The sequence below is a fragment of the Anser brachyrhynchus genome (assembly GCF_964034855.1).
Source record: "Anser brachyrhynchus genome assembly, chromosome: 15".
In the NCBI taxonomy this organism is placed as follows: Eukaryota; Metazoa; Chordata; class Aves; order Anseriformes; family Anatidae; genus Anser; species Anser brachyrhynchus.
Genome location: NC_137733.1, coordinates 17,383,952 through 17,395,034, shown reverse-complemented (window position 1 = coordinate 17,395,034; position 11,083 = coordinate 17,383,952). Strand labels below are relative to the sequence as shown.

Here is an 11,083-nt window from a genome sequence, read left to right as displayed (position 1 = left end):
GGGGGGTACCGGGGGGGGGCACCCGGGGGTGGTTGGGGGGGTCCCGGGACTGCGCCGCCCCCTCCCGCCGCCGGGGGGCGCCGTGCCGCTCCCGCCCCCTCCGGCCCGCAGGGGGCGCCGTGCCGCCGGGCCCGCCCCCCCCCCCCCCAGCCGCCGGGCGCGGTGGCCGCCGGGCGCGGCGCGGTGCGTGCCGGGAAGAGGTCGCCATGGCGGGCCGTGTCCTCTCCGCCTGCGTCCGCCGCCTGCTGCCCGCCGCGCACGGCGCCCTGCGGGCCGGGGCCCCGCGCACCGGGGCCCTGCGGCTCGGCACCCTGGGGCCCGGCCGCCCCCCTCGGGCGCAGCCCCCGCCGCCCGCCGCCCTGCCGCCGCCGTGCCGCCGGCTGTCCGACCTGCCGCCGCTGACGCTGCCGGCCATCCGGGAGCGGGTGCTCTACGTGCTGAAGCTGTACGACAAGATCGACCCCGAGAAGGCGAGCGGGGGAACGGGGGGGGCTGGGAGGGACCGGGGGGGCGGCCGCGGCGCTGACCGCGTTGTGTCCCCGCAGCTGACGGCCGAGGCGCACTTCGTGAAGGACCTGGGGCTGGACAGCCTGGACCAAGTGGAGATCATCATGGCCATGGAGGACGAGTTCGGTGAGTCCGGCCCGGCTCCGTGAGGCGCCGCCGAGCCTGCCCGCGACGCGCCAGGCGGTGCCGGGCTGCGTGTGACCCGCACCGGGCCCCGGCCTCCGGGAGGCACGGCCTGCGGGAGGCACCGCCCGGCCGCCGCTCGGCTCGGGCCCTGCGGGCGCAGTTACTGCTGGCTGCCCGCAGCGCCCCGGGGCACCCCCAGAGCACGGCCGGACAGGCAGGGTGGCCGTAACGGACGAGCGAGGACAGCAGGCACTTGGTGTGACCGCTGCGCCTCGTCCTGCCTCCTAGCTTCATCTTCAGTACTTGATGCTGCTGGAATACAGTTGTTGTTTGGTTGTTTTTTTTTAACTAGTCTATATTTCAAATTTTGGTTCACTTTGGCCTTCCTCATGCTTTCATTTAAAGCTCTCAAATTCTGGAATATGTGCCTGCTTTGCGCCATAAATGTCCCTGGGTTATGGTTCCTATAAATAACCCCAAACCCGAGGTAGAATGTTTTACCTTCAGAGCATTTACTAATGCTATATATTTAATCTACTTGCAGCACACCTTGGGTGGATTGTTAGTGTGGGGCCGCGAGGACTAGAAAGAGAAGAACCTCAAAATTCTGGAATATATTTCTGATCGGTTCACTGCTGAGAGCCCTCGCTCCCTGTCCCAGGCAGTTCTCTGCAGCTCTGTAGGAGCTGTTTGTTGCACGAGTGCTCAACAGCAGGCTCTGAGCTGAGGGGCTTTGGGCTCTTGCTTGCCTGAACATCCCCCTTCTGGCGTACGTGGTGTTGCTGTGGGAGCTCTGGGTAGGCATCAGTAGCTCTAATTCCGTGTGAGGGGGCACTGGCTGGCCTGGCAGTGCCTGCTGCCGGCTGTTTCTGCCTTGTCTCTTACCCAGAGGCAGCACCACATAAGGCGTAACGTGGCTTGAAACAGCGTAGTAATGAAATGTCGGCTAACTGCAGTGGAGCGGCAGCCCCTGCGTGTTTATGCTCAGCCAAGCTGCAGGCATCTGAGCCAGCAGTAATTGCTTCCTCCAGCCTTGCTCCCGTTTCCGTTGTTTTGGGCTAAATACGTGCACTTTCTTCCAGGATTTGAAATTCCTGATGGAGATGCAGAAAAACTAATGTGTCCACAAGAAATTGTAGATTACATTGCAGATAAGAAGGATGTTTATGAATAAGAGCCGTTCTTCCAAGCAGAGTAAGTACAAGTGTGCCTCTGCGGGTGCATGGGGCAGTGGCTGCGCGCGCAGGGTGCCCGTGCGATGCCTGCAGAGGGGAGTGTGGTGCGAGGCGACCGACACTGGACGGCAGGCGCGAGGCCAGCAGCTGCCTGCTGAGCTGGGAGGATGAGGCGTGCGTGGCTTTGGAAGCATCTCCTGCTTCCAAAACAGAGGGTATGGGGCTCGGCGACCTTTCATCTCGCCCCGCTGGCACTCCGAGCACCGCGGTTATCCGTCGGCCTTTCATTAGGCAGTGAGTTGACTCGGTGGTCACGAAGCTCCATCGTTTCGGTGCTCCTCGGCCACTCGCAGAGCGTGCTGGGCCGTGCTGTGTCTGCCGGCACAGCTCCGAGCCGCCGGTAGCAGCTGCTGGGGCTGCGGCAGGAAAGGAAACGGGCAGGAAGGGGGCGTCGCAGCGACCGCCTGCGAGGCACTTGGGGGCTGCAGGGGAAATGAGCTGCTGGCCTCAGGCCAGCTGCGGCAGTAGCGCAGGGGCATATTCCTGTTTGTTCCTCTTCTCTGCGCTTCTCACCTCCCCCCATGGGACTGAGGTGTAAAGGGTCAGTGAGGGAGCTGTGCCCGTTTGCTGCGGTCCCTGAGCCAAGAAAGGGTGGAATAAAGGTGAGAATCCTGGGATTCTCAGGCCCCCGTCTCATTATATCGCTTCCTTTGGTATTCTCCAGGGCTTGTCTTGTCTCTGCCTGACCAGCTTATTTGGTGCCTAAAGACAGCACTTTCCACCTGATGAAGTATTAAATGTCTGATTTTATTTTTTAACAGGAGATGTCTACCACTAGGACGGGGCTGATGTCAGTGGGTATGAACATAAGCGCACATGCTGTACTGTTGCTGCTTTCATCAGAAAGTTGTTGGACGTTGTATTTAAAGCTGTCTGAATATGTTGTCCTTTAAGAACAAGAAGGAATAAATATATAAGACCACTGCTGTGTTGATGGCTTTTCTCTTTCACAGTTGGTGGCTCGCAGTGCTTAGTCTTCAGTGTCAGACACTTCTGTAAGCCAGGCTTTTGCTGGCAGTGTGGCCTTTGCTCAGCCAGGGCTTGTTGCCCTGCGAGGTAAAAGCACTGCCTGCCCAGCACGCTGCACGTTGCTCGTGCGTCTGTTGGGCTCTGAGGGTGTCAGACTGAAGGGGCGTTTGCCATTCGTCTGCGTGTGACTCTCCAGCATCCCCTGTACAGCCCTCGCTGCTGTCGACAAGGCTCTGTACCCTCTGCTGCTGAGGTGATGGCTTCTCCTGTCATCTCGCTGCTACTGGTGTCTGCTCTTTCCAATGAACTGCCCTTTTTCTACCTTTACTATTTATTTTGTAAGCGCTGGTAAAAACAAGCGAGTTCTGTTTTAAATGTTTCAGTTTTCTTGATGGAAAGTAAAGGGGGAATGACTTCGCTGATGCTGAAAAGCAAAATCACGTCGGTGTTTCTGTAAGCCTAGCTCATCTCAGCATGAGAGGCTTGCTTTAAGTCTCTCCTGAGACAGAAACAAAAGTTATTTCTGGACACTACACAGTTTTTCCTTTGAGCCAAGAAACACTTTCATATGTCAAAGAGGCGCTGCTAGGCCGGGGGCCAAGAAAGTGTCAGTAGATAACATATCCTCCCCTGGCAATCAGGGTGAGGGGGTGACGGAAAATAAGCCCGTGTCTGTTGGTGCTGCGCATGGTGCCGCGGTGGGGCTGGCGCTCTGGTTTCAGCCTCCTCGCTCGAGCAGCGTTTCGCTTCTGAAACGGCACCGGCTGAGCCCCGGGCCGCCTGGGTGACCTCTGCCCGCAGCTGTGCGGGGCCCAAGCTTCGCTTTTGGGGCGTGGGGGCCGCTGCTGTCAGAAGCACCTGGGGTAGCTGCGTCCTCAGCGTGCTCCCAAACACCTCCCGGACCCGCTGCGCCACCCGACGGGGGGAAACCCGCCCGGTTCGCACCCACCGCCCCGCGGCGCGCACCGGGGCGCCCCTCGACGTCCCCTCCGGGGCTGAAATCCGCCTGCACCGGGGGGGCCTCGCCCAGCCCCGCCGCTCCCGGTGCGCGCCGCCGGGGCCGGGCAGCAGCCCCCGGGGGCGGGCGGCGGGCGGGACCGGCCGGGCCGGGCCGGGGGCTGCGGCTCCCCGGCGCCTCCGCCCCGCCGCAGCGGGGGCGGGCGGGGGCTTCCTGCCGCCGCCTGGGCCAGAGCCGCCCGCGCCGCCGGCACCATGCGGCGGCTGCCGCGGCTCCTGGCCGCCGCAGGTGAGCAGCGGGGCCCCGCCGCCCCCTCCCGCCCCGCCGGGCCGCGCCGGGAGGGCAGGGTCGGGGCGGGCGGACGGAGCCCGGGGCCGGGGGGCGGCGGAGCGCCCGGGGATGGAGCCCGGGGATGGAGCCCGGGGATGGAGCCCGGCGCCGTCCCCGCCACCCCCGGCCCCGGGGATGCGCGGCCCGGGCTCGGGGCGGGGGCGGCGGCTGCGGCACCGCGCGGGGCTGCGGCCGGGGCGGGCTCGGAGCGGGGCCGGCGGGGCCGGAGCCCGGCGGGCGGCGTGGGCAGCCCCGAGCCCGGCGGCAGCCCCGGGCGGGCCGCGTGCGGGGGCACGGGCCGGGGGCACGGGCCGGGGGCACGGGGCGGCGGCGGCGCCGTCGGCTGTGCCCGAGGGGGCTCCGGGCGGCCCCGGCCCCGCCTGGGCGGGGGGCAGCCCACGGCCCGCTGGCGAGGCCGCCCGGAGCCCCGCGAGCCGCCCGCGGGGGCCGCCCGGGGCCCTGCCTTCGGCCCCCGTTTTCCCTGGGGACGCTCGCGGCCCCCCCGCCGGGACAGCGACCTCGTCCCGGGCCCCCGCGGCCGCGCCCCCCCCCCCCCGCTGCTCGCGGCCGTTTCTCGCCGGCGGAGACTTCGGGGCCGGGGCGGGGAGGGGGCGAGGGATGCAGCGGCGGCTCCGGAGCATCCCGGTGCCCCCCTGCGCCGGGCGATTCCGCCCCCCCGCCTGCCCCTTCGGGCCGTGGCCTCCCCTCCGCTGCCCCGCCCGGCGGCCGCGGGGGCGGCCCGGGGCTCCCGGGGCTCCCGGGCACAGCGGCACGGCCGTGCCCGTGCGAGATGCGCGGCCCCAGCGAGCGGCCGGCAGCGCGGCGGCTCGGGGCAGGGTCTGCGGTTCGTTTGCCGAGACAAAGGCAGGTGGCTTCCAGCCGGGCTTTGAATAATTCCCCGGCTTTTCCTTGGGCAGGAAATGGCTCCCGTGCCGCAAAGGGTTACGCGCCCGCGGCCGCCCTGCGGGAGCTTCGTGCAAATCGAAGGGTGCGAGCGGCGCGGGGCTGCGGCCCTGCCCTGCCTCCTGCCCTGCCCGGCAAGGGCTCGGCCCCGCCGGGGCCCGCTGCTCAGCTGGGCACGGTGCGGGCGATGTTTGCTGGCAGCGGTTCCTGCCCGCGCGTGGCCGAGGGGCCCGGGCCGGCGGCTGCCATGGGGGCAGGCAGCAGCCGGAGGCTGACCCCGGCGGGGTTTGCAGGGGGAGCCCGGCAGAGCGGGGCCGTGCCCGGTGCCCAGCTCAGGGCTGGTGCGTGGAGGGAGGGCTGGGAGGGCTCAGCCCGGTGCTGGCAGCGCCTTCGGAGGCGCGAGGCCGGGGGGTGGCAGGGCCGTGCTCCATGTGGTGCCGCGGCCCATGCTCCCCCGGCTGGACCAGGCGCTGTGCATGGCACCCGTCGCAGCTCCGCGTGCTGGAGAGCTTGGGGGAGCTGGGGGGAGCTGGGGGCTGTGAAGCCCCCGTCCCTGCCCCACGGGGTCTCTTTGCTGCTTCCCGCAGTTGAGAGGAGCGGAGCGTGCGGCACATGGTGCCCCGTGCCGGTGCCTGACGTGGGTGCTCTCTCCCTTCTCTCCCTTCTCTTCCTCCTCTCCCCTCTGTCTGCAGTGATCGTGGAGTGCTGTGTGTGGCTCTGCCCCGCTCTTGGCAGCGGGACCGGCTCCACGCCGGGCACTGCCACCCCCTGCACCCACCGAGGGAACGGGACAGGCGAGCGCTGCCGGACAGGTACCGCTGCGGCCGTGCCGGGACCGTCCTGCTCCCAGCCCCTTGTCTGCGGCGTGGCTCCACGTGCCGGTGCCGTGCCGGGAGCGTGGGGTGCTTGCCCGCGGGTCAGCCCCGCTCAGCATCCCCCCACCCCTGCCTCTGCCCACAGATCCGCAGCAAGGAGCTGGCGCGGGGCAGTTGCCGACACCGAAAGCCACGACGTGGCTGCAGACGGAGGCTGAGCTGCTCCCCTTCCCTGGTACCCCCCCTGGGACTGCTGAGCCCCCCAGCACGGAGTGGGGGGCCCGGACAGGCAGTGAGGGGACAGGGCCCGCAGGGGGGCATGGAGCAGGCACCGAGGCAGGGCCCCCTCTCACCACCAGCACTGCTGAGGCAGCCACAGGCAGCCAGGGGCTGTCTCCTGCCAGCCTGGGGAGGGGCCTTGGTGGGGGCCCCTCTGCAGCCCCCACGGAACTGGACGCAGCTCCAACAACCAGCTCTTCCCTCCGGACTGAGCCTGTAGGAAATGAGATAGCGGAAGGTGCCACAACCCTGCAGGGGATCCTCTTGCGTTCACCGTCCTCCGTGACGGTGCCCAGCTCCACTGGGGAGCAGTGGGGGACCCCCAGTGCCCTGCCGGGACAGAGCCCCATGGGGACAGCGCCCACACAGAGCCAGGGGGGATCACGCAGCTCCTTGCACCCACAGCCGGGGGCCAGGGAGCACCTGGGTGCCACCGCCCCGCTGGGTGACAGCAGCCCAGGGACGCACCAGAGCAGCGCACTGGCCACGGGCAGCCCTGGGCCAGGGACGACTGGGACATCGCCCTCTGTGGGGGGGCTGCAGAGGTTGCTGAGCTCCCTGGGGACACGGGGAGAGGCAGCAGGAGGCTGGGGCTCTGAGTCCCACCCGTGGCACGGGACGGATGCTGCCTGGCAGGGTCCCCGCGCTGCCTCTCACCCCTCTCCGCCGTCCCTGGGGGCTGGTGGCCACGGGGGGCTGATGTGGCAGCTCGGGGACCCCACGGCCAGCACAGCCCAGCCAGCTGCAGGGACAGGGACAGGTTTGCCTGTCCCCACTGCCATGGCCAGCACCCCAGGGGAGACGTCCCCCAGCCAGGAGGGAGCCCTGGACCTGACCGTGGGGGTGTCGGGGCCACCCGACACAGAGCGTCCCCCTGAGCCCCGCCGCATCCCCCTGGACCAGACGTGGCTCTCGGTGGCCCCGGGCAGCACCGCGGTGGTTCCCAGCGGGGTGCCCCGAGGCAGCCCCACGTCCCCACAGCCCCCCCCAGCCACCAGCTCAGCAGCACCCACCTCGCCCACCCCGCAGCCGTCCCCGGGGCTCGGCCCCACTACAGGGACCCCCCCAGCAGGGTCCCCAGGGCCTGGACTGCCCCACACTGGCTCTGGGGGGCATCGTGCTGAGAGTCCCCTGATTCTGGGGATGACCCCAGAGAAGGTGGTTGATGGTGAGCTCTGGGCAGCTACTGCCCAACAGAGCTGGCAGCCGGGCAGTCTGGCCTCCCCCACGGCCCCTGTCCCACACCTGCAGCCAGCTCCATCCCAGCCTGCCTCTTCCCTGGGGGCAACCACCACTACCAGTGCCACTGCCACCGCCAGCCCAGCACTGCTTGGGGACGTGGGGACGGTCACGCCAGAGCCCAGTGCCTCTGTGTGGCAGGGGGATGCGGAAGGGCTGATGTGGGGGCCCAGCATAGTACCAGGGTCCCCCCAGCAGCCCACAGATTCCTCCAGGACCCTGGGCCACCATGGGGGCTCCGGGTCCCCTCCATCTCCTGGGGACACAGACCTGGTCCAGCCATCGAGCAGCCCCGGAGAGCGGCAGGATGCTGACGCCCCCCGACCGACAGCAGAGCCAGCCCCGGCAGGCAGGGCCCCCCGGGTGTTCATCGTGGAGGATCAGCCGCCCCTCCTGCGAGGTGGGTCCGGGGCACGTGGGGCTCCGGGACCCCTCCTGGGCACAGCAGGAGGAGGAGAGCCCCACGGAGCCGTCTGTGTGGGGGTGGTGGCGGCGGCCCCCGGGGCGGGCAGCGATGGCAGCGCGGGTCCCTGTTGTGCTGAGCCCCCTCTTGCCTCCCACAGCATCCCTCCTCCGCGTCCCCTGCGAGCTGGTGCTGGACATGGGGTTCGTCCCTGCCCTGCAGGACCCCGCGTCCCGTGAGCGCCGTGGTCTGCTGCACAGCTTCAACCGGACGGTGAGCCTGGGGCCGGGGCTTTCGGGGGGGCTGTGGTGGGGGCACCAGCCTGCATCGCACCCGGCTTCCTCCCCGCGCAGGTTGCGCCCCTGTTCATGTCGGTGCCCGGCTTCCTGCGGCTGGAGGTGACGGGGATCAGGTAGGGGCTCGCGTGGCCCCGCGGTGCCCGGTGCTGCCGGGCTGCAGCTCTGGACCAGGACCCGCAGCCCTGGGGGTCCGGGCCCCCCCCAGATGCGCTGCATGTCCCTGCAGGGAGGGCAGCGTGGTGCTGGAGTACGACGCGTTGTTTGCAGCGGAGCGGGTGCGGGCGCCGGGGCTGGGAGCGCTCCTCGACGCCGCGCTGGGCTCTGGCGGCGCCCGGCCGGGGCTGGCGGTGGGCGCTGCCCCCGTCCTGCGCAACGTGGCCCTGGGTGAGTGCGGGGGGTGCGGGGTGCTGCACCGAGCCCTCACGTGTCCCTCCGGGCTCAGGGCTGGCTTGGCCCCAGCCCTCAGCTCTCTGGGACAGAGGGGGCACAGCCGGGCCGCTGTCTCTGCAGAGCGGCCGCTGGACCCCTGTGCTGAGCTCTTCGCCTGCCGGGCCGGCTTCGCCTGCGTGGCTGGGGCAGACGGGAACGCCACCTGCACGTCCCTCTGCCACCGCGACTACTGCAAGAACCACGGCATCTGCACCCACCCCCGGGACCGGGGGCCCCTCTGCCAGTGAGTGCTGGGGGGGGGGGGACCGGGCCGTGCACCCACCCCCGGGCTGGGGGGTGCCCTGTGGCTGATGGCACCCCCCCCTTGCTGCAGGTGTCCCGTCGGCAGTGATTTCTGGTTCATGGGGCTGCGCTGCGACTACCGGGTGACACAGCAGAGCCTGCTGGGCATGGCCGTCGGGGTCCTGTTCAGCATCGTCCTGCTGGGCGCCGTCGTCGCCGGGATCGTCATCCGCCGGTTCAAGGCGCTGCTGCTGGAGGCCAGGGCTGACCAGACCCGGAGCAGGTGGGGGCCGCGTGGGGCCAGGGGGCTTTGGCTCTCCTGCTGCGGGGCCGATGCCCCCCGGGGCTGCTGGGGGGGCGCTGGGCAGCAGCTCCAGCCTCGTGCCTGGGGGCAGCGCAGCCCCCCCAGGGTCAGGGGGTGGTTGGGCTGGCTTTGGGAGCAGGGGGATGGATGTGGCTGCGCTGACACTGCGGGTTTCTGCCGCAGGGAGCGGCTCGCAGCACTCGCTGCAAAGGCCGAGCAAAGCACGTGGTGTGGTGATGGGCCCCCAAAGAGGTGGGGAGCGGTGGGTGGGGGGCAGCACGCCTGCCCCCAGCATCGCCAAAGCAGCTCGTTCGGGAGTGCCGAGGTGGGACGGCGGCTGTGCTGGCCCTGCTGCCCTTCCCACGGGTGTTTGGCCACACACCGCGGGGATTGTTCCCGAGGCCACCTCCGCTGCGGCCAGATGGTGTTTGGTGCGAGGGAGCAGGGCTGGGGCCCGGGGAGCTGCCCTGCCTGCTGCTCGTGACGTTTGGGTGGGAACGCGCGCTCTGTGCCGGCCGTGCGGTCACCGGGGTGGTGCGGGGGCACCGCGGGGCCGGGCGCTGCCGTAACAGCCCGGCCTCGCCCCGCAGCTACCGGCGCTTCTGCCGGCTGGACGACGTCTCGGCCCAGTACTGGTCGCGCTCCTGGCTGGCGTCGGCCAGCTCCCTGGACAACCCTGCCTTCACCAACTCGGAGGAGCTGCTGCACCTGCAGGTCTTGGACAACGGCTGCTGCGGCTGCCGCGAGGCCCCGGCCGGTGCCAGCAGCCACAAGCAGCGCCCCGCGCCGCCCGCCCGCCCCGCGCACAGGCCCAGGTAGCGCCTCGCACCGTGCGCAGCCGCGCGCTCCCCTCCTGCGGTTTTCCCGGCAGAGCTGCGGAGGTTCAGCCCCGCAGCACCCTTCTGCTTCCCGGGGGAAATCACTGTGGGTGGGTGGTGGTTTTCTTTCTGCCAAGTACAAGGCGCTTTGTGTGACAGGGTGTGGTGGAACTGCTGCAGGGCTCACAGCTGCAGCAAAAATCGTGTGGCTGCAGGCTAATGTGTATGAGCTTATAATAATACATAATCGGCTTCCAGGCCAGAAATGGAAAAAGGGAGCAGGAAGCTTCATGCTTCCTAAGTCAGCTGCACCCAGTAGCCTGCCCGCCCCCCCAAGGCCAGCAGTGTTTGCCGTGGGCATTTGAGCAGAATGAGCTGGGCCAGGGAGCCCAGAGCACGCCCCGAAGCCTGGGGCCATCCCTCTACCCCCACCTCGGGTCAGCGAGCCCCCTGGCTCTCAGAACAGCCCCTGTTCGTGCACCGCCAGCACATCGCACACAGAGCAAAATAACCGAGGGCAGGGTCCCATCCCACGGGGGCTGGGCTGCTTCGTCAGCAACAGCTTTTTACCCCCTCCTGCCCCTGTTTAATTTCTAAGGGATTTTCTTCACAGTTTCCATTACGACTGGGACACAAGTTCCAGCAGCATGAATGACCCCATGGTTGACTCAGGAAAAGCCAGCGACATCTCCGTGTCAAGTTGGCCCATGGAACCCATCCCCTGGACCCCCTTCCCCATCCTCCATCACCTCTCCAGGCAGCGACCGGTGAGCACAGTGGGAAGCCGCTTTGAGCTCTGGCTGGCAGGGCCCAGGCTGCTCCCTGCTGGAGGGGGGGCAGCCGGGGTGCACCCTGCCTCTGTCCCAGCAGGGGTGACAGCACGGGAGGCAGCATCGGGGCAGCGCTGGGAGCTATCAGCTCCTCCCCAGCTCTCCGGAGGGCAGAGCTGCTCCCGGTACAAGACAACGTTCCGTTACTCTCTCCGCAGCACAAAGCCAGGCGGCCTCACTCTTACTGCGAGGGGATGGAGCTGGTGAATCTCGAGAGGAGCTGGACAGCCTGAAGGCTACAGACTAAAACACAGGCAACGAGTTTCAGCTTTAAAAACCAACCACATTTTATTTCCACGTAACAAGCTCAGTGAAAGAATTGCAAACACTTTGACAATACAATCAACGCAGGTGTGATGTCAGTTCCACTCGATGCAGAGTCCTGAAAGATTATCT

At 68.2% G+C, this 11,083-nt stretch overlaps 3 protein-coding genes across 4 annotated transcripts in view; 2 read left to right on the top strand and 1 right to left on the bottom strand.

The window, feature by feature from the left end:
• The first annotated feature begins 169 nt into the window (after nucleotides 1-169).
• On the top strand, nucleotides 170-2,790 carry NDUFAB1 (NADH:ubiquinone oxidoreductase subunit AB1). The gene is made up of 4 exons (XM_080556307.1): nucleotides 170-470; nucleotides 546-633; nucleotides 1,716-1,827; nucleotides 2,630-2,790. Exons 1-3 carry the CDS (start codon nucleotides 207-209, stop codon nucleotides 1,805-1,807), a joined length of 444 nt encoding a protein of 147 aa, XP_080412433.1. The 5' UTR covers nucleotides 170-206; the 3' UTR covers nucleotides 1,808-1,827; nucleotides 2,630-2,790.
• Nucleotides 2,791-3,948: 1,158 nt separating this feature from the next.
• LOC308178127 (uncharacterized protein) overlaps nucleotides 3,949-11,083 on the top strand; it is an 8,092-nt gene continuing 957 nt past the window's right edge. Inside the window, exons 1-11 of the mRNA XM_080556207.1 lie at nucleotides 3,949-4,083; nucleotides 5,721-5,840; nucleotides 5,989-7,761; nucleotides 7,925-8,037; nucleotides 8,118-8,176; nucleotides 8,290-8,447; nucleotides 8,574-8,736; nucleotides 8,827-9,018; nucleotides 9,630-9,854; nucleotides 10,471-10,624; nucleotides 10,846-11,083. The exon at nucleotides 10,846-11,083 is cut by the window's right edge and continues 957 nt beyond it. Coding sequence (XP_080412333.1) covers nucleotides 4,050-4,083; nucleotides 5,721-5,840; nucleotides 5,989-7,761; nucleotides 7,925-8,037; nucleotides 8,118-8,176; nucleotides 8,290-8,447; nucleotides 8,574-8,736; nucleotides 8,827-9,018; nucleotides 9,630-9,854; nucleotides 10,471-10,624; nucleotides 10,846-10,920 — 3,066 coding nt within the window. The 5' untranslated portion in view covers nucleotides 3,949-4,049 and the 3' untranslated portion in view covers nucleotides 10,921-11,083. The remainder of the gene's footprint in view (nucleotides 4,084-5,720; nucleotides 5,841-5,988; nucleotides 7,762-7,924; nucleotides 8,038-8,117; nucleotides 8,177-8,289; nucleotides 8,448-8,573; nucleotides 8,737-8,826; nucleotides 9,019-9,629; nucleotides 9,855-10,470; nucleotides 10,625-10,845) is intronic.
• Nucleotides 10,950-11,083, bottom strand: part of TNRC6A (trinucleotide repeat containing adaptor 6A) — an 80,695-nt gene continuing 80,561 nt past the window's right edge. For both annotated transcript variants that reach the window (XM_080556201.1, XM_080556202.1), the window contains one exon: nucleotides 10,950-11,083. This exon is cut by the window's right edge and continues 2,643 nt beyond it. The gene's annotated coding sequence lies outside the window, so the exon portion shown is untranslated.

Bases quoted from the DNA above. Each gene is read 5' to 3' on its own strand.
- NDUFAB1 (XM_080556307.1), top strand. From the start codon at position 207: ATGGCGGGCCGTGTCCTCTCCGCCTGCGTCCGCCGCCTGCTGCCCGCC. The intron at 471-545 runs GCGAGCGGGGGA...GTGTCCCCGCAG, and splicing joins ACAAGATCGACCCCGAGAAG to CTGACGGCCGAGGCGCACTT. The intron at 634-1,715 runs GTGAGTCCGGCC...ACTTTCTTCCAG, and splicing joins GGCCATGGAGGACGAGTTCG to GATTTGAAATTCCTGATGGA.